The sequence below is a fragment of the Schistocerca nitens genome, chromosome 5, assembly GCF_023898315.1.
Source record: "Schistocerca nitens isolate TAMUIC-IGC-003100 chromosome 5, iqSchNite1.1, whole genome shotgun sequence".
Lineage (NCBI taxonomy): Eukaryota > Metazoa > Arthropoda > Insecta > Orthoptera > Acrididae > Schistocerca > Schistocerca nitens.
The window spans coordinates 494732294-494754119 of NC_064618.1; the positions used below are offsets into that span (position 1 = coordinate 494732294).

At 39.6% G+C, this 21826-nt stretch overlaps 1 protein-coding gene across 7 annotated transcripts in view; it reads left to right on the plus strand.

The window, feature by feature from the left end:
* Nucleotides 1-21239, plus strand: part of LOC126260864 (CCR4-NOT transcription complex subunit 1) — a 143320-nt gene extending 122081 nt beyond the window's left edge. For 5 of the 7 annotated variants that reach the window (XM_049958284.1, XM_049958282.1, XM_049958283.1 and 2 more), the window contains exons 34-42: nt 6728-6964; nt 7102-7248; nt 7475-7609; nt 8387-8590; nt 8673-8828; nt 8930-9179; nt 14124-14256; nt 19953-20087; nt 20169-21237. In XM_049958284.1, the coding sequence (XP_049814241.1) occupies nt 6728-6964; nt 7102-7248; nt 7475-7609; nt 8387-8590; nt 8673-8828; nt 8930-9179; nt 14124-14256; nt 19953-20087; nt 20169-20247 (1476 nt within the window). In that variant the 3' untranslated portion in view covers nt 20248-21237. Of the gene's footprint in view, nt 1-6727; nt 6965-7101; nt 7249-7474; nt 7610-8386; nt 8591-8672; nt 8829-8929; nt 9180-14123; nt 14257-19952; nt 20088-20168 lie in introns of all 7 variants that reach the window. The other 2 variants (XM_049958285.1, XM_049958280.1) reach the window with 2 other exon arrangements.
* Nucleotides 21240-21826: the final 587 nt, after the last annotated feature.

Genomic DNA, 21826 nt, shown 5'->3' on the forward strand with positions numbered 1-21826 from the left:
GGCCTCTGATTTTTTTTCTAATTAACTACTCACCCGAAATCGATGAAACTGGCGTTACTTCTCGACGTAATCGCCCTGCAGACGTACACATTTTTCACAATGCTGACGCCATGATTCCATGGCAGTGGCGAAGGCTTCTTTAGGAGTCTGTTTTGACCACTGGAAAATCGCTGAGGCAATAGCAGCACAGCTGGTGAATGTGCGGCCACGGAGAGTGTCTTTCATTGTTGGTAAAGGCCAAAAGTCACTAGGAGCCAGGTCAGGAGAGTAGGGAGCATGAGGAATCACTTCAAAGTTGTTATCACGAAGAAACTGTTGCGTAACGTTAGCTCGATGTGCGGGTGCGTTGTCTTGGTGAAACAGCACACGTGCAGCCCTTCCCGGACGTTTTTGTTGCAGTGCAGGAAGGAATTTGTTCTTCAAAACATTTTCGTAGGATGCACCTGTTACCGTAGTGCCCTTTGGAATGCAATGCGTAAGGATTACGCCCTCGCTGTCCCAGAACATGGACACCATCATTTTTTCAGCACTGGCAGTTACCCGAAATTTTTTTGGTGGCGGGGAATCTGTGTGCTTCCATTGAGCTGACTGGCGCTTTGTTTCTGGATTGAAAAATGGCATCCACGTCTCATCCATTGTCACAACCGACGAAAAGAAAGTCCCATTCATGCTGTCGTTGCGCGTCAACATTGCTTGGCAACATGCCACACGGGCAGCCATGTGGTCGTCCGTCAGCATTCGTGGCACCCACCTGGATGACACTTTTTGCATTTTCAGGTCATGCAGGATTGTGTGCACAGAACCCACAGAAATGCCAACTCTGGAGGCGATCTGTTCAACAGTCATTCAGCGATCCCCCAAAACAATTCTCTCCACTTTCTCGATCATGTCGTCAGACCAGCTTGTGCGAGCCCAAGGTTGTTTCGGTTTGTTGTCACACGATGTTCTGCCTTCATTAAACTGTCGCACCCACGAATGCACTTTCGACACATCCATAACTCCATCACCACATGTCTCCTTCAACTGTCGATGAATTTCAATTGGTTTCACACCACGCAAATTCAGAAAACGAATGATTGCACGCTGTTCAAGTAAGGAAAACGTCTCCATTTTAAGTATTTAAAACAGTTCTCATTCTCGCCGCTGGCAGTAAAATTCCATCTGCCTTACGGTGCTGCCATCTCTGGGACGTATTGACAATGAACGCGGCCTCATTTTAAAACAGTGCGCATGATTCTATCTCTTTCCAGTCCGGTGAAAAAAAAATCGGAGGCCTTAGAACTCGAATGCACCTCGTATGTAACGGGGGAATTTAAAGTAGACTGGGGCGGCAGTGAGAATTTGGTTCGAGGAGGAAGGCGTGCCAGGGTAATTTGTGCATTAGTTTGAACTGCCGTGAGGGGACCCAGGTTTGAGTCTCGACCTTGATACAAATTTTCACTCACCACTTCAGTTTATATACGTAAAAAAAGATTAACAGTTAGTTGTAGTATGCTAAGACTCAAAGCAGGGTGGTATGCCATACATGGGTGAAAGTTTTGCCATTCATATCTGGTTTCTTGACATAATTTCTCTGACCGTCTGTGTGTTAGTGTATCTTTCTTGGAGTGCTCATTTGTTATAACATTTAGAAACTGGCTCCCCAAAAATAGCAAAAGATTGCGAAACCTCGTGGCAGATCAAAACTGTGTGCCAGATGAAGATTCAAACTCGGGGATCTTTGCCTCTCGCAGGCCAGCGCTCTTCTGACTGAGTTATCCAAGCACAACTCACAATCCTTCCTCACAGCTTTACTTCTACCAGTACATTTTCTCCTGCCTTCCAAACTTCACAGAAGCTCTCCTGCAAAACTTGCAGTCCTGAAAGTAAGAATATTGAGGAGATGTGGCTTAGCCACAGCCTGGGGGCTGCCAGGAAGTTTCTTATCAGCACACACTGCACTGCGGAATTAAAATTTCATTCTTGTAACAAAAGATTGTCATCATAGCAGCTTCACCTGCCAGTGTCTGTTGCATATGTTTCTGGAAGTTCTGTTACCAGGACAGATGGATCCCTGCTATGTTTCTGACCTGTTGCGGACTTGCGTAAAACTTGAGCATTTAAACTCTTCAGCTGAGAAAACAAACAGCTACTTTTTATACAACTTCACTGACTTTTATATTGGTCTGACTGAGCTTAGCAGCATATCAGTCCAATCAACTGTTCATATCTACACTGCATAGTGGTTTCTTAATTTTCTGTCCAGCATTCCTGTTGGTCTTTCCTGTCTCAAGCATTTGTGTTGTTACATATGGTCAACATCCTCACTTCTGTTGTTGTGGCAGCTATGAGCCAAGATGGCAAGAGTGGACAGTCAAGGGTGAGTAGGAGCCCAGGAGGCTCAAGAGAAAGGCAGCTGGAAAGTTAACAATCTCTCTGTTGAAACATCTGCACTGTGTAGAACACTAAGGGGTCAGCTGTCTGCTAGGTTATGCTGGGCTGGCTGCTTGCGTATCCCGTGCTGCTGATGCAGAGTCTGAGCTGTGCACTGGCAGACTCATTATGTAAGCCAACAATGAATCTTCTGTGCCAGTGGCATGGCACGTACACTCGATGATGCCATACCTACGGCAGCTCCAGGCGGCACCTCAGCTCCTTCACAGTGGAGGAAGTGTGGCGCTTGTCTGCAGTGGTGGAGGGCAGTTGGTGTTCAAGGGGAGCAACCGTTTTTCCCTTAGCAAGAATCAGAGGCACTGCTGGAGTAGACGTGTGACTTCTACTGACAGGTCCATGTAGTGACCTCAACCGCACAGTCCCTTAGTTCTTGTAGAGCTGCAAGCCTGAGAATAATTTCGTTACAAAAGTCCAGTACTTATAGTCTGCAGTGACATGCTTGTTGTGCATATGGTCCGCTTCCAGTTGTGTATCCTAAAATACCAATGCCACTGCCAGTGTGGAAATTTACCTTGCTGTTAGCTGCACTAGTTTGTCCAGTATCGCTCTTTCAGTATGCTAACATACCTCACAACATTGTGTTGGCCCTGTTGAATTATTACAATAACAGCATTCAGCACTCTCCTGTTGTTGGCACATCTGCAATACGCCGCTCAGGCTCACACTAATATGCCCATATGTGGTCGGTGCACTACATTGCCCCTCTGTGAACAAGACCTGGTTCCTCGGGTTGACTATAAAAAAAAGTTTCATTGTATACTATACACTGAGGTGACAAGAGTCATGGGATAGTGATATGCACATGTACAGATAGCGATAGCATTGTGTACACAAGCTATAAAAAGGGCAGTGCATTGGCGGAGCTGTCATTTGTACTCAGGTGATTCATGGGAAAAGGTTTCTAATGTGATTATGGCTGCACGACGAAAATTAACAGATTTGAAGGTGAAATGGTAGGTAGGTGGGGCTAGAAGTGTGGGTCATTCCATTTCGGAAATTGTTAGGGAATTGGATATTCAGAGATCCACAGTGTCAAGAGTGTGCCAAGAATATCAAAATTCAGGTATTACCTCTTACCACAGACAGCGCAGTGGCCGACAGCCTTCACTTAATGATCAGCAGCAGCAGTGTTTGTGTAGAGTTGTCAGTGGTGACAGACAAGAAGCACCGCAGAAATCAATGTGGAACATATCCAGTAGGACAGTGCGGCGAAATTTGGCTTTAATGGGCTGTGGCAGCAGATGCCCAACCAGAGTGCCTTGGATAACAGCATGACATCGTCTGCAGTGCCTCTCATTGGCCCTCGAGCATATTGGCTGGGCCCTAGACGACTGGAAAACCATGGCCTTCTCAGATGAGGCCCAATTTCAGTTTGTAAGAGCTTATGGTGAGGTTAAGGTATGATGCAGAACCCAGAAAGCTATGGGACCCATTTGTCATCAAGGTACTGTGCAAGCTGGTGGTGGCTCCACAATGGTGTGGCTGTGTTTAGATAGAATGATCTGTGTCCACTGGCCCAACTGAACAGATCATTGACTGTTAATGATTGATTGGGTACTTTGAAACCATTTGCCACCATTGATGGACTTCATGTTCCCAAACAATGATGTAATTTTTATGGATGGCAGTGCGCCATGTCAGACAATTCAAGCGAATGGTTTGGCCACCCAGATTGTCCGACACGAATCCTGTCGAAGTGGGAAGTAATCAAGAGGCCAGTTTATGCACAAACTCATGCACTGGTAACACTGTCTCAATTATGGCGGCTATAGAGACAGTGTGGCCCATTATTTCTGCAGGGGGTCTTCCAGCAACTTGCTGAGTCCACGCCCCTTGAGTTGCACTATGCCAGGCAGAAAGATGTCCGACAGGATATTAGGAGATATCCCATGACTTTTATCACCCTCATGGGTTAGATACTGTATCCAATCTTTCTTTGTACACTGATTATTACTAGTTTCCTTAGGAGTCTATTTATCACACTTATTTTGTTCTTTTGGCAGTTTTGACCTTCTTAATAGTGCTGCTGCCTCATTACCTTGTAACCCTAAATTGCACCTTTTTTGCATTCACACTAAAATCTCTCTCTCAGCTCAGCAGAGTGAGAGCCACTGTGGCACTTTGTATTACAGCATTCAAAATCACTGTCATGCATCGTTAACCTTCTCTGAACTGCTCTGTATGCTACAGTAATGCTTGGCTGAAATGCATCTTTCGTGTGCAACAATGAATCCATCCATGGAATGGATGAGGTCAGGTTCTAAAGTTTGATTTAGAAATGTTATGTTTGACACTGGCGATAATTCCAAAGGTATTTCTGGGCAATACAACAGTGGTTGTGATACATTCAGTTGCGTGATCCCTATAATTGTGGCGATAGATGGAAGGTTGGCCCCACTATGTTGCATGTATTCTCGTTGATTAATAACCTGCTTCTCTTAATTTCAGTCTATCTGGCTTCTGTAAGCTTTCCCTGTTTTTAACAACTCATCACTACTACCATGTCGTCATAAGTGGTGTAAACTTAGTGGAAACCTGCTTGCTGGAAATGCAGCTGGGGGTCCCATGTTATCCTTTAGTCTTGCCCCTTCCATCTGGCTAAGAACAACTGTACCATTTATGTGCTTGGGCTGGTTTCTATCACCCTTGTCAAGCACACCATGACCTTCGGCCTTCGTCAGTGTTGTAGCTCCTCTGTAATTATTGCAGGACAGCTATTGTCTTTCAAAATTAATAATGTACCATAGATCCTCACATCCGTTAACTTTCCAATAACAGCTCACTACCCTAGATATGTGTGAATGGCATGACACTTTAACTGTGCATGTCTTCCTGTTACTGTGAATTGAATTAGAATATTCAGTCAAGCTCAGTCAGCTTTGCTTCTACTGATGATACTGTGTGATGGTAGAAAGGCAGGTTTTGTCTACAGGGGTCCACAAACAGGCTTAACTCAGGCATTAGTTCACTTCATGCTTTCTTGGTTATCGAAAAATACTTTTTAAGAAGATAGTCTTTTGCAAAATCGGTTTCTGGTTTTGGATACTCATTATGAAGCTGTCAAATTTTAAAATAATAAAACAGTGCATAAATACTAAATTACATCTTCCAAAACTGCACTTTTGAGCATCACACGCAAGTGTGAATTATAGATATAGGAGTGTGAAATTGAAAAATTGAAGTTTCCAGACTAGAAGCACTAGTCATTAAATTCTACATCTAATACAAGGACACCCTCCCCCCTTCTCTAACAACTGTCAGTTGTTTGTAACTATCACAAGGTAGTGCCCTTGTGATTGAAAAAAGACACAGTTCATTCCGATTTTAAGTAGGGTCACTGGACAGCTACACAGATTTACAAACCTCTACCACATTGTTACCAAATTTTTCTGGAATTATGACAATATTTTACACTTGTACAAGAGGACTTCAGAAAGTAAGTTACAGGTCGTCCCATGTTCAGGACCGTTGTATTACTTGAGTGGCACACTGTCATAAGAGAGTACATATTCAAGGCATTGTACAGTTAACACCTCTGTTGCGGTACGGATAACAGGTGTATCACAATGTGGGAGTGAAATGGCACAGCAACTGGTAATGTACTCCAAAGTTAAAGCATGTGGGGCAAAACTTATAAGCATAAAGAGTCACCATGAATTTCTGGCAGTGTATGGACCAAACACAATGTTGCATCCAGCCGTAATTAAATTATGTCAACAGTTTGACGAAGTCCACACAGACATAGATGATGGTGATTGGGAAGGAATACCATTTACATAGACCACTGATGAAAGTGTCCAGGTAACTGAGTAACTGATTCGCAGCAGTCACAGATTTTCTGATGGTGTGGACATTCACACAACAATTCTCAAATTACTCGGTAACCAAGGAGCTGATTTTTATTGTCAAGGAATAGGATGATTGTTGGAACATTCTGATTGTTTGGAGAGACTTGAATTTTGAAAAATTGTACTATGTATCTGTGTCACTTTGCAACTTACAGCAGCATTCAGTAATAGTTACTTGTCCTGCCACAGTAATGTGTTACTCACTTTTTGAAGTCCTCTTGTATATGATTACTACTTGGATACTGGCCAACTGCTCTTATGGTAGTGAAATAAAAAGGTAAAATTAAAGTCCATTAAATTAGGGATCAGCCTTTTTTCTGTACCATTTGCTTCACTACTTGGGTTAAACATGTTTTACAAAATTTGTCCCCAGAGCAGCATGTGATGATAAAAATTCATTGGCACACAATGCTTACTGAATGTGTGCTTTTTTCTTATTGTTGCAGATGAATGGCCACGGAATTCTTAAAACAGATGATCTCATTACACGTTTTTTCCGACTGAGTACACAAATGTGTGTGGATGTTTGTTATCGAGCACTTGCTGAACAAAATGGTTCACCGACAATGGTTCGTGCAAAATGTTTTCACACATTAGATGCATTTGTACGTCTCATTGCTCTATTAGTGAAACATTCAGGAGATGCATCAAATACAACAACAAAAATCAACTTGTTAAATAAGGTATGTGGTTTACCTGCAAGAAAGAAAATATTTGCACTAAGGTTATTCTATAACCAACTTAATTGTTAATGATGATGATGATGATGATGATGATGGTTCAAAGATTTATAAACATGTCATTAATTTTATATTTCTAGGTGCTAGGAATTGTAGCAGGAGTTCTGCTGCAAGATCATGACAATCGCTTAGCAGATTTTCAGCAATTACCATATCACCGTATATTTATAATGCTGTTTTTGGAACTGAATGCACCAGAACCAATCTTAGAAGCCATAAATTTCCAGGTTTGTGCAATATAACACTACCTTTTCTTAATGTTGTTTTTGTTATTGTTTGTGAAATCTGTTTTAACAGCGAGCATGACACATTTCTCCTTTTCTATCCAAAATACTGCTGAAGTATATGTTTATTGCTCTCATTGTAAAAATGGAATAGTTTTCTATTGTATCATTATATGAATATTGGAAAAAGCTAGTCTAGTTAATCTACTCCTTTATTTTTTGTTATTAGGTGTTGACTGCATTCTGTCATACAATGCACATTCTGCGACCAGCAAAAGCTCCAGGTTTTGCTTATGCTTGGTTGGAACTTATCTCCCATCGTGTGTTTATTGGAAGGATGCTAGCACTTACCCCTCAGCAGAAGGTATGTTCAAGAGTTAGAATCTGGTCTTAAAAAAATTTATATGTAATGTGTTGAAAATCAGTTTGAGTTTTCACCATTGTGGTTATTATATGAGTTGTATGTTAGAGGGAGATTATTGTGGTTGTTGTTTGGTACTGGAACACGTTTGCGTTTGAATTTTTTTTGTGATGCACGATGTGTTTCTGTTTCTTGTATTTTGAATGGACCTTTGTTATGCATTTGCACAGTGTATACCTTCAACGATGAGGTCTCGGTTCCCAACTAAAGTATTGCTTATATTGAGACATTTAGTAGTATTTTCTAGTTTGACACTTTAATTATTGGAAGGTGTAAGTTTTAGATGTATAGCAAAGTGGTTGTTGGCATCTGCAATTTGTTTTGTAATTGGAAAGTGCGACAAAACTAGAATTTTTGACATTGTAAAGAAGAAAAGTAGTTCACCACTGTGAAAGACATACTTGGATTATAAACAAAATAATCAGGAACTAGATTGTTGATGTGTGTGGGATCTTGTGACTAGCCTCAACATGTTAAGGTACATAGTTATAGAACACTGTGCCATGGACATTTCAACCATGTTTTTGTTTTTTATAACAATGCAGCTGGATACCAATAAGATTTTTTTCAAATTGGCACTAGCTGTGGAAGCCTATGAACTAACATACCCTCACTGTTTTCCTTTATAAAAAAATCTTGTACTCTACCTTGATTTCTTTATTGGTGTTAAATTTATAATGATAGTGATGGTGTTTTTCGGTATTTGTTTCCATTTTTTAGGGATGGGGAATGTACGCCCAGCTTCTCATAGATCTGTTTAAGTTTTTGGCACCCTTCCTCCGTAATGCAGAACTAGCGAAGCCAGTAACACTGCTGTACAAAGGAACACTGAGAGTGTTACTAGTGCTCCTTCACGACTTCCCAGAATTTTTATGTGATTATCATTATGGATTTTGTGACGTAATACCGCCAAATTGCATACAGGTATAACATCTCACAGCAACTACTTATTATTTATTTTAGTAGTTGTGAAATGATAAATATAAATTGTTTTATACCTTTTCAGATGAGAAATTTAATATTGTCTGCATTTCCAAGAAATATGAGACTGCCAGATCCATTCACACCAAATCTGAAAGTGGATATGTTACCAGAAATTATTCATGCTCCAAGAGTAATAACAAATTTTGCTTCCATGATTCAGCCAATGAGTTTCAAGAAAGTAAGCCAAACTTTTGTAGCATCACTTATTGTCTAATGTTCTTTGTTTACTGTAGTGGCTCATTAAACAACATTAATCTGTACATATTGTCTTTGTTCCAGGATTTGGATTCATATCTCAAAGCTAGAGCACCAGTAACATTTCTTTCAGAGCTAAGAAGCAACTTGCAGGTATCCAATGAACCTGGAATGCGGTACAACATACCCTTGATGAATGCTTTGGTGTTATATGTGGGAACGCAAGCCATTGCATACATTCGCAACAAGGGGCTTACACCAAATATGTCTACAATTGCCCATTCATCACACATGGACATATTTCAGAATTTGGCTGTTGATCTTGATACTGAGGGTAAATACCATTTGCTTTTGTTTATTTGATGAACATAATTTCTTTTAGAACAGTCTTATAGTGGAGATGATGATCCTGTTTATAAGAAGTCATATACACTCATGATCATAAATTAAGGATAGTTGCAGAATGTGGTGCCACACAACGTGGCACTACACAAAATTGGCACTAATAGCATAGGCACATAGGGAACACACATGACACAGATCTGTAAGTCCATGGTATTGGTGATAAGTTGAGAAAACCGCCCCCAAACACATGTGCTACAAAACACCACTGTTTCCTGCGCATGTACGCCGCCAGGATATGATCACCATGCACACATACACAGGCCGTACAACGGGTTGGAATACCCTGGATCAGGTGGTTGAGCAGCTGCTGGGGTATAGCCTCCCGTTATTGCACCAGTGCCTGTCGGAGCTCCTGAAGTGTCCTAGGCATTTTGAAGACGTGCAGCGATACGTCGACCGAAAGCATTCCAGACGTGCTCGATGGGGTCTAGGTCTGGAGAACAGGCAGGCCGCTCCATTCGCCTGATATCTTCTGTTTCAAGGTACTCCTCCACGATGGCAGCTCGGTGGGGCCGTGCGTTATCATCTTATCAGGAGCAAGGTGGGACCCACTGCACCCCTGAAAAGGCGGACATACTGGTGCAAAATGACGTCCCAATACACCTGACCCATTACAATTCCTCTGTCAAAGACCTGCAAGGGTGTACGTGCACCAATCGTAATCCCACCGCACACCATCAAACCACAACCTCCATACAGGTCCCTTTCAAGGACATTAAGGGGTTGGTATCTGGTTCCTGGTTCACGCCAGGTGAAAACCCAGTGAGAATCACTGTTCAGGCTACACCGGACTCGTCCGTGAACATAACCTGGGATGATTGTTCCAATGACCATGTACTGTGTTCTTGACACCAGGCTTTATAGACTCTCTTGTGACTAGGGGTCAGTGGAATTCACCATGCAGGTCTCGAGGCGACTAAACCATGTTTGCTCAGTCATCTGTAGACTATGTCTGGAGACAGCTGTTCCAGTGGCTGCGGTAAGGTCCCTGGCAAGGCCACCTGCAGTACTCCCTCGCTGTCGGTGGGCACTGATGGTGAGATAGCGATCTTCTTGTGGTGTCGTACACTGTGAACATTCCATACTGCAGTGCCTGGACATGTTTCCTGTCTGCTGGAATTGTTGTCATAATCTTGAGATCACACTGAGGGCCCGTGCTATGACCTGCTGTGTTTGACCAGCCTCCAGTCACCCTAGTATTCTACTCCTCATAGCGCCATCAATATGTGTTCTTTGAGCCATTTTCAACACACAGTCACCATTAGCAAGTCTGAAAATGTCTGCACTCTTACTTGCTGCTCTCGCTGTACCTCTGCGTATGTGGACTGCTGCCAGCACCACCGTGCGACGACCGCAGGTCAGTTGCACCACATGGTCATACCCCGAGGTGATTTAAACTTGCAAACTGCCCACCAGAGCGTTGTTTCACCATGTATCAGCATTATTCTTAATTCATGAGCACGAGTGTGTTTCATTTTATTATATCACCTAAACTGGACATCATGACATTCATTTAATTATTGGTGCCCATTATGATGTCACATTGTGTGGATGCATTTAGGTATCTGTGCAGTTGTGTGTGTGAAAGATGGTTTTGTTTCCCTCTAATTTAAAGAAACAGTAGTTCGAATGCTGACAATCCCTATACCGTTAAGTTTTTCAGTGTCCTGCGTGTCAGATATTGACTGGTTGCAACATTTACCTTTTTCATTTCTGTTAATAATAAAAAAAGTTTCCATCCTACCATCCACAGTAAAAGTTAGTGCTGTCTTTTTGCAACACCCTATTTTCTATCCTGTCAAGTAAAAAATGTGAACCATATTAAAACCAGTGCAGTGAAATGATAAAAAAAATGAAATAGATTGTAATCTCGTATCCTCTTGTCTAAAATTTTTTATCATCCATATGTCACTTCCATGTTATACAGTATTTCAGATTCACAATTTCAGGAGCTTTTTCTTCAGACTCAGTCTTACACATGCAGCAGTTTGAGTGTCTCGTAAATTGTTACCCTGTCATTCCTTGGATTTGTTCCAACACTTACCATTTTCTAGTAATGGTTTGAGACACACACACCCACACACACACACTCTCTCTCTCTCTCTCTCTCTCTCTCTCTCTCTCTCTCTCTCTCTCTCTCTCTCTTACATCTGCAGTTGAACTGTATCCATTCTTAATCAGTTTTAATCATGTGAACAGTTTAATCTTCAATCTGGTGTATTCAAATCTTAGTCTTCCAGCTGCAATCATTTATCACTGTAGAGTTTTGAAGAAATGTTGCACAATGCGCCCATTGTCTTAAGTGTAGGTAGTTTCCCCAGCAGGGTCCATGTGCAATTTATGTCTAAATAGAAATACCATTGATTATACTGTAGAGCATTGAGTGTCAGTCTTGGAAGAGAGAAAAGTAATTGTGTGATGTCTGTAAATATCCTTCTACAGTCATGTAAGTGTACACATGTGGAATTTAATATTTCCTGACACTCTCTTTAAAGAAATAAGATTTTTGGTTCCTACTTTCACTTACTACAGTAGAGAAACGATTTAAGTGAGTCCAAGTGAAATGCCTTGTCAGTTTAGGTAGTCGTCATTAGGAATGTAATGTGAGATACTTAGTAGTTTTAGTGTAATATTGACTGTTACAGCAACATTGTATTGATGTTTAGGTATGATGCCTTCACCAACTTAACAGTGAAGTTTTGTGTTTGTGCTGCTGAAAGTATTTTATTCAGCTAGGCACATGACAATGACGGCCTCTAATTAAAGACGTTACTACAGCCATCTTTGTTGAAACCACAGTCTATACTTTTTTGCTAAGCAGATCAGTATCGGAGCATACTTGATAGTGGATGAGTCATTCAGTTCAGTGAAAGAGCTCAATAGATTATTGATTAGTACTGTTTATGTTGTTGTCGTTGTTGTTGTTGTTGTTGTTGTGGTCTTCAGTCCTGAGACTGGTTTGATGCAGCTCTCCATGCTACTCTATCCTGTGCAAGCTTCTTCATCTCCCAGTACGTACTGCAGCCTACATCCTTCTGAATCTGCTTAGTGTATTCATCTCTTGGTCTCCCTCTACGATTTTTACCCTCCACTCTGCCCTCCAATACTAAATTGGTGATCCCTTGATGCCTCAGAACATCTCTCCAATTCTATTCAATATCTCCTCATTAGTTATGTGATCTATCCATCTAATCTTCAGCATTCTTCTGTAGCACCACATTTCGAAAGCTTCTATTCTCTTCTTGTCCAAACTAGTTATCGTCCATGTTTCACTTCCATACATGGCTACACTCCATACAAATACTTTCAGAAACGACTTCCTGACACTTAAATCAATACTTGATGTTAACAAATTTCTCTTCTTCAGAAACGCTTTCCTTGCCATTGCCAGTCTACATTTTATATCCTCTCCATTTCGACCATCATCAGTTATTTTGCTCCCCAAATAGCAAAACTCCTTTACTATTTTAGGTGTCTCATTTCCTAATCTAATTCCCTCAGCATCACCTGACTTAATTCGACTACATTCCATGATCCTCGTTTTGCTTTTGTTGATGTTCATCTTATATCCTCCTTTCAAGACACTGTCCACTCCGCTCAACTGCTCTTCCAAGTCCTTTGCTGTCTCTGACAGAATTACAATGTCATTGGCGAACCTCAAAGTTTTTATTTCTTCTCCATGGATTTTAATACCTACTCCGAATTTTTCTTCTGTTTCTTTCACTGCTTGCTCAATATACAGATTGAACAACATCGGGGATAGGCTACAACTCTGTCTCACTCCCTTCCCAACCACTGCTTCCCTTTCATACTCCTCGACTCTTATAACTGCCATCTGGTTTCTGTACAAATTGTAAATAGCCTTTCGCTCCCTGTATTTTACAACTGCCACCTTCAGAATTTGAAAGAGAGTATTCCAGTCAACATTGTCAAAACTTTCTCCAAGTCTACAAATGCTAGGTTTGCCTTTTCTTAATCTAGCTTCTAAAATAAGTCGTAGGGTCAGTATTGCCTCACATGTTCCCATATTTCTACGGAATCCAAACTGATCTTCCCCGAGGTCGGCTTCTACCAGTTTTTCCATTCGTCTGTAAAGAATTCGCGTTAGTATTTTGCAGCTGTGACTTATTAAACTGATAGTTCGGTAATTTTCACATCTGTCAATGCCTGCTTTCTTTGGAATAGGAATTAGTATATTCTTCTTGAATTCTGAGGGTATTTCACCTGTCTCATACGTTTTGCTCACCAGATGGTCGAGTTTTGTCAGGACTGGCTCTCCTAAGGCTATCAGTAGTTCTAATGGAATGTTGTCTACTCCCGGGGCCTTGTTTCGACTTAGGTCTTTCAGTGCTCTATCAAACTCGTCACGCAGTATCATATCTCCCATTTCATCTTCATCCACATCCTCTTCCATTTCTATAACATTGCCCTCAAGTACATCGCCGTTGTATAGACCCTCTATATACTCCTTCCACTGTTTATATTTATAACAAAATATGATTATGCAAAATGAAGTAACTAATGTTTTTCCCTTATACATCTTGTGAAGTAAAAGAAATATAAGTATGTGTGAGAGATATTGTTTTCATGGCAGCTTAGAAGTTGCTGAATGGCAAATACACCATATAAAATTCGATTTGTCAATTCAGTGAATTCATAAACTCTAGACATGCAAAGGCTGTTACCTTAACTATTTGTAGCAATAGCAGTGTGTCATCTTTTCATGTATATGGTGCAATGTTATGCATTGTTGGCAGTACTTGTTTCGAAAGGAGCTGCTGTTAATCTATTTGTTCCAGATAATTTGAGTTTGTGTTTTGCCTAAGCTGTTTTACCCTTCATTTCTTTTACAATTTCTGTTTCGTAAATTTAGGGCGGTACCTTTTTCTGAATGCTATTGCCAACCAGTTGAGATATCCAAACAGCCAGACACACTACTTCAGCTGTACATTATTGTACCTTTTTGCTGAGGCCAATACAGAAGCTATCCAGGAACAAATTACAAGGTAAGTTAATTGTAGTATACAGATAAATGTAAATTTTACCAGATTGTTTGCTTCACTGGGTCATAACATGTGCTTGAATTGATTTTTATTTTTTAAAAAATGTTTTTCTGCCTTAAATTTCTGAGAATATCTCTATAAAAATCAGAAAATTGACCTTCGAGCTCTTTGCCATTACCTACAAAGTAGTCCCCTTATGCTTTTGTGCAATACTTCCAGCTATTTTCCTATTGTTGGAAGCAGTGTTCTATATGGCTACTGGCTGAATTGTATTCAGAATTAGTTGAGATATTGCACAAATGTCTCCTTTGGAGTGAAAATGCTGCTCTCTCATACAGTTGTCATAATGCAGCAGATAGTATTTATTCTCTCATCTCTCAGGCGTCAAAGATCTTCCCTCAATCTCCTCAAAGCATATAAAAAAAATTCCTTGTGGACAATTTGTCGAATGTCAAAGAAAATCATTAGGATTGATTTGATGTTGCTGTAAACTTTGTCGCATTGTTTGAAGTGTGAGGAGATGGTGTTGTCATACTTTTAAGGTCGTTTTGTTGTGGGCTCATAACCATAGACCTATTTTTCATCAGCAGTTAGTACCCTGCACAAAAAATTTGGATCAGCTCGAACTGTTGTTTGGCTTTCATTGCCCACCTGAAACCAATAGTCTCATTAGTTAGCATTCAGAAAGATAAGGAACAAATTTGACATATCCGGTATGAATTCCAACAATTTTGCGAACCTCGTGGATTGTCTGCCTTCTGTTCTTGTGGGTCACTTTCTCATACTTCCGCAATCTCCAGAGTTGTGCATGATGACGGTTGGCCCAATAGTTTGCCATCCTCCATAGACTCCCGGCCATCTTTAAATCACTTAAACTGCTCAAATGTTCTTGCTTGGCCCAGAGCTTGCTCACCAAAAGCTAGCCTTAGCATATTTCAACGGCAGTTTTGTGGATCTTAAACAAAAGTTAATAGTGATACTTTGGTCCTTCAAGTTGGCCATTTTTAAATTGAAAGATGCTGAAGAACCTGGAGTAAAAAAAATTAAATGTTCACACTGATGCACTCATAGTGGCATCATGTGTCTGACTGGCAGTTAAAAAACGCAAATACAATAAGTTTACAATGCTGATTGTTTGGGTGCTGTATTCAAATTCTCTAAAGGTTTGGGCAGTACGTCGTATGTATGTAGGATAATACGTAGCCATAATCGGTGGATATATGCAAAACTAATAGCAGCAGTGTGTAAATGTGTTGAGTAGAACTTGATAGTAACTATGTTAAGTAGAACTTGATAGTAACTGTAGTTTCTATTTTTGTATATAATACACTGTTAGCCACCAAAATCGCAACACCGGGAAGGATAGCAGTAACAAAACTTTAGTAAGTGGTGTAGTAGGAAGAACACATTATTAAATTTGTAGATGATGTGAGGGGTATACAGAGTGCAAAATTAGTACACAGAACGGCCACCTCTAGAAGCAACAACCTGGCAGGGCATAGTTGAACTGAGTTTGATGACGGATAAGGGTATGTCATTCCCTGGTGCTTCAACACTTACAAAGAATTTATTTGTCACAGTGGTTGGAGAGTGACAATGTGAAAGTCTCTTCGCTACCCAGAGTGAGAAATTTTCAGTGGGTGAGAGATTAAGAGAACATACTGGTTAGAACAATTGCCTAACACCCTTTGCCTCTGTATCAAGATAGTACGGGACAACATGGGCGAAATGTGTTATTGTGTTATCTTTTTGGAAAGTAATGTCACATAGAAATGTCACATAGACCTTGAAGATAGGATGTCAGAGATGCAACCACTGGTAACCAAGTAACCAGTTATGAGAAGGGGTGATCATGTTGTGTACACAATAGTATCTGCTACTGAAAATGTAGTATGATGGTATTCTGTGTCCTTTGTTGCCATTTGGTGCACCAGTGACACCATTCTGCTGTGCTTAATCATAGGAAGTCACAACAGAGGTCACCTTTCTGAGCATCCGTGGTGCTCCAGACATCGTCACATTGTTAGATCGTGTGGATAGTTGTCTTGTCTTGATGCAAATGAGCCCATTTCCTTATTCATTATATGGGACATGGCCATATCCTGCAGAGCAAATTGAACAGTGTCTGTCCTCTCGGGCACTAGTCTCGTGGAGCCACTGACATAATATTATGAAAAGGAAAGTTGCCGCTCACCATATAGCAGTCGCAGATAGGCACAACAAAAGGGGTGTCACAAATAAAGCTTTCGGTCAGTAAGGCCTTTGTCAAAATATAGATAACAGGCACGCACGCTCACACAAATGGAACTCACACACACATGATTGCAATCTCTGGGAACTGAAGTCACACTGGGAGCAGTAGCACCAGTGCAAGATGGGGTGGTGACTTGGTGGGGGAAATGATGAGGCTGGGGCAGAGGGACTCTGCATCTCTGCCACATGGTGAGTGAGTGGCAACTTTTCCCTTTCATAATATTGTTACATTCCATCCTGGATTTTCCATTGTTTGATTTTTGCCTGAAGCCACTGAGATCCCATACGGTGTTGACTAGGACCTCCTCAACCTATCAGTTCCATGTATGCATGATAGTTGTTGGATCCTGACCAACACAAGCACCATGAAACAATGAACTGCAGTCTTGATAGGTCACAATCCTCCTCCTGTCAAAACCTGACACCTGCTGTTAGATATTCCTCCTTACACGAGACAGAATGATCTTCTCAAAAACAAATAACACTGTGATGTGATTTGGAAATCAGAAACCTGCTGAATGACCTTTCCTTGTATACAGAATGTAAATAGCATTGAGCATCCATACTTTGTACATTTGCACTGAAGTGCCAATCATTTGCATAACCATGTACGCAGTAAACTTCCTGCCAACTTAACATTTGTTGTGTGTAATCTTCATGGTATTGAAATTTTAATGGCCAGCAGTATGTATAAATTTTACTTATAGCTGCAACTTACGGCTGTATATATACAATTTGTTTGTAATGCAGCTGACTGGTTGTACTCTTTAAAATATTGATTACATAATGGATGGCATCATAATTTACAGTTACCACTACCTTAATCAGACACAGCAACTGCATAGATTCTTTAATGATTTCCTACATTCAGATAATAATATTATTTTAGTAATGAAGCTTTTTTGTGATTTTTTTTCCTAATAAATGATTCAAACTGTTTGAAATTTCTGTAAATGGAGTCCTTGTGAAACAACGTATTATTGCGAGTCCTGTTAAAGGAAGCAGATATGCTTTAATGAGCTTTAGGGGAGTGAAAAGTGGCAGTTATATATTGTCCTGCACTGTACACACGCATGCGCACGAATGCAAATCGTCTATTTTTGACAAAGGCCTTGTTGATCAAAAGCTTATTTTGTAACAGGCTTTATTATTATTATTATTATTATTATTATTATTTTTTTTTTTTTAATGCCTATCTGCAACTCGGCATCTCTGCTATATAGTGGGTTGCAACTTTCATAGAACTGTCACATTCCATCCTAGATTTTTCATTATTTCACATATGTTACCAAATACAGAGCTAATGTAGTCCTCCTCCTATTAGCCAAAATAGAACACAGTGTTTCCTGAACAAATATTGAAAGCTAAGCTGCAAGTTGTAAGATACCATGGATGTCTGTCAAGGGATTTCAACTTTCCTCACAAACTGTCCTAGTAGCCATCCCTTTATCAAGATGTAATACTCTTGTAGATGGTAATCAGTTCATTCAAAACAGCTATCACTTGGCACTAAGTAATTTTTCAGGTGAAAGTAATGGACATAAAGTGCTGTAGTTTCTACATCAAACTGCTTCAGTGATAAGTTTGTTGAGTCCCTCATAACAATTAGTTAGATCTTGATTTGTGGAATGTGATCATCTTTGGCCATTGACATTTGCCTTCACCATTCAGTGGCAACCTCTTCCATTCAAGGGACAGTTTCATAGATGGATACACTTACATGAGAAAGAGGGGAGGGGAGTCAGTAACTGGAAGTTACTAATTCAGGTGTTGTTCAGCTGAGTAAGACTGAAACATTGTCCTGAATTAAGTGGAAGCCATATTTAATGATTGAGAGTTAGTGACAGTTTGCTGCACATAATGTTCAGGCATCACATTTTCAGACTAAAAGGGTAAAAGTCATACAAAGCCAGAGACAGAAAAAACACACACAGCCTTGACAAATATCTCCAAACACAACTGGCTATTCAAGTACCCCCTCAAAAGTCTTGGAAAGCATGAGGAAGATTGCAGTGGGGTAACAGAGGTTGCAGTAACAGCTTAGCTTTAACCAGAATTGTCCAGATTTGGAGAGATGTGCCTGCAACTGTCCATGTGATGTGTCCAATTGATCCCACAGAAAGCAGCATCTATTATTCTACCATCATTAGGTGTTGAAAAAAGTTGCAGCCTGTCACAGTATGTAGCCCATCTTGATCCCCAATATCAAAGCAGAGATCTTTCGTACACTTGCCAGTAGGTACTGTACTATTGCCATCACTAACAACAGAAACAAGACAAGAGAAAAAAGGCAGTGCAGCCTGATTTGAAAGAGATAAGAAAAAACTTCATATTTAATAAGAGGTTTCTGAGATGCTTGCAACAGTGGCAGCATTCATAGTGCCATTTTTTAAAGTGTAATATTGATCTTTCATGCTGCTGAAGGTGTCTTTACTGTACATACATGATCCCAATGTATTTGTGAGAATCATTACACGTATGCTCTGAACTCAGAACATTATAGTTACCCCAAGTATCAAGAGTAAACCAATTTCCTTAACATTCCAGTTTTTCTGGCTCATTTGAGGCATGATTATTACAACTTGAAAGCTTACCAAATCTTACCATCCATGCTAGTTTACAAAACATAAAATAAGGTAATTTATGAATTATGCTGAGAAACAATAGGAACCTTCATACATTCCTTACTCATTCTCCATTTTGTAGATATCTATTTAATCTCAAAGAAGTAAGATACAACATGTAAGCATAGGTTTCACAAATGAACTTTCTTGAACATACTCTCACCTTCTTGCATTTTCTTTTGCATTTCAGGCATTAAGTAGTGGGTGTGTGTATATATATATATATATATATATATATTGCGCAGTTGTGACTGCAGTTTGTTTCTCGCCCTCCAGTTCTAAAGCCACATCTTATTGTAACTGGCTATTGTGAAACTCAAAATGTTTTCTTTGCAATGGTTGAAGAATCAGATTTCTTCAGAATCGCGTCCATGCAAAAGTGCGCTTCGAAGTGTGTGGTTACAGATGAAGTCATTGGTTTTTCTGAACCAGCTCCAGTAAAGAGGAGACTCAGTGTTTACCTGTAACAACTACTTCACATAAACAGTTTTCTTCTCTTTTAATTAATCCTCATAGAGCAGTAATGATTTTGTACCAAGGTTCTACTTTCATTTCTGTACTGTTCAACATTTCCGTGTATGTCAGACATTCATAGAGTGGGTGAAGTTTCCTTCGGATTACTACATTGAAAGACGGTGGTATAATTGTTTTTTACATATGTACTAATACATACTGGTTAAAGGAACACAGTAATCATCATGTAAACATAGTCACTTATGTGACCCAACCCTGGAGATGTACAGTAAAATAATATTGTAATTTGTTTATATTGTTGTAAGATAAAGGGTTTAAAAAGTAATTATATGCTCTTATTAATTCAAGGGTCCTTCTTGAAAGACTGATTGTAAATAGACCACACCCGTGGGGCCTCCTCATTACATTTATAGAACTTATAAAAAATCCGACGTACAAGTTCTGGAATCATGAATTTGTCCATTGTGCTCCAGAAATAGAAAAGTAAGTACAGTTTATTAAGATTAAATGTTGTGTTTTAGCTCTAGTCAGTGTGATTATTTTGTGTTCTCTAATGTTTTACAGGTTGTTTGAATCTGTTGCCAGATCGTGTATGGTCCAAAAACAAGGACAGCCATCTCAGGAAAATGAAATGCCTGAGTAATTTTTTATGAAGTTCAAGTTTTAGTTTTTGTAAAATAAATGTGATAAAGTCTCATTACTATAAATATTTAAAATAATACATGCACAAATGATACTATTGTAAATGAGTAATCTATCTGTAAAGAAAGAAGTTGAGAGCTCTATATATTTTCGGGATTACATTTCAGTTCCTCAGCTATTTTATGTTGAAAAGTTTTTATACAAAGGCTGTTTACAATTTGGAGAAAACAGGGAAGTGAATGTCTTTCTGTATTTAAGAAAATAGACATTTTAACAGTGTATTTGTCCTTAGTGCAACGAATTGTTGGTACCAACTTTAAGATGTGTTTATTTTTGTGGGAAGAATCACTTTGCTCTGTGTACATTAAAAAAGTGTTTGCAAAGATAAAACAATACACTGGTAGATATCAAGGCAGTTTTATATAATAACAAAACAAAAAACTGTAAACACAAACCCCAATATAAGTATTATTTGATCCTTTGGTACTGGATTCAGAGCAATTCACATTGTGTTGCTTTGTGCTGCCAAATGATATTGTACCTTTCTCAGTGTTTGTTTCAATTTAGATGCTAGACAATGTGATAAAAGCATAATCATAACAAATTCCTAGGCTGTGATGAGATGAAAATATAGTATTAGCCAGAAGGTTTGCCAAAATCACGTCTGATATTTTATATTGTGTAAAAAGTTAATTTACTGTATCTAAATGTGAATATTACATACCACTGTATGTATAAAAATCGATCGTTGTTTATAAATAGCCCGTCTTTCTCGTAGTAACACATTTCAAGATTATTGTACTACTTTTTGAAATATATTGGTATAAATAAATGTATTGGATTAATGTTCTCCAGCCTTATGCATTACTCTTTAATGTTATGAAATGTTTTTAATGACCTGAGAGTAAAAGTAAAAAGGAAAGGAGAAAAAACAAACCTTGCCATGATTTATGAACAAAACTAAATTCTGTGTGCAGTCTGTCTTATTCATTCATTTATTCATTTGTCAGAGTAAGGGAATATGAATGTGATTTATTAAAATATTTACAGAAACAGTTTCAGTAGTCAACTCTCACTTCTTCATTAACCCTTTAGTTCTTCTAAAAGTCAAAACAGTACAGAAAAGTAAGTACAGCACATTATATTTGATTCTACCATACTTGTTATCTTGAGGTGCAGTGTTGGGTCCCTGTGGAATGGGAGATACATTACAGCTGCTCCTCTACTGAGGAAGTGTCAGACAGGCCAGTTGTATGCCTCCAGAATAGTGTCCTGGAAGGTGGTGGTGGTGGTGGTGGTGGTGGTGGTGGTGGTTGTTGTTGTTGTTGTTCTGTGGGTAGATCAGTGGTGCTGCCTCGTGAAGTTTACTTACATTCATTTTAAATGGCATTAATTTGGACCCCACTAATAATGTAGATTTCCATATCCACAACTCCATTTAGTTATTTTGTAGTAGTTTATTGTCCGAGGTTGTGGGTCAGCAGCTTCATGTGTGTGTTTGAGGTGATCTTTTAAGTTTATAAATCACTAATAAAAACTAATCTTGGTTTATTATTGCTAAGTACATAAACACAAGATCG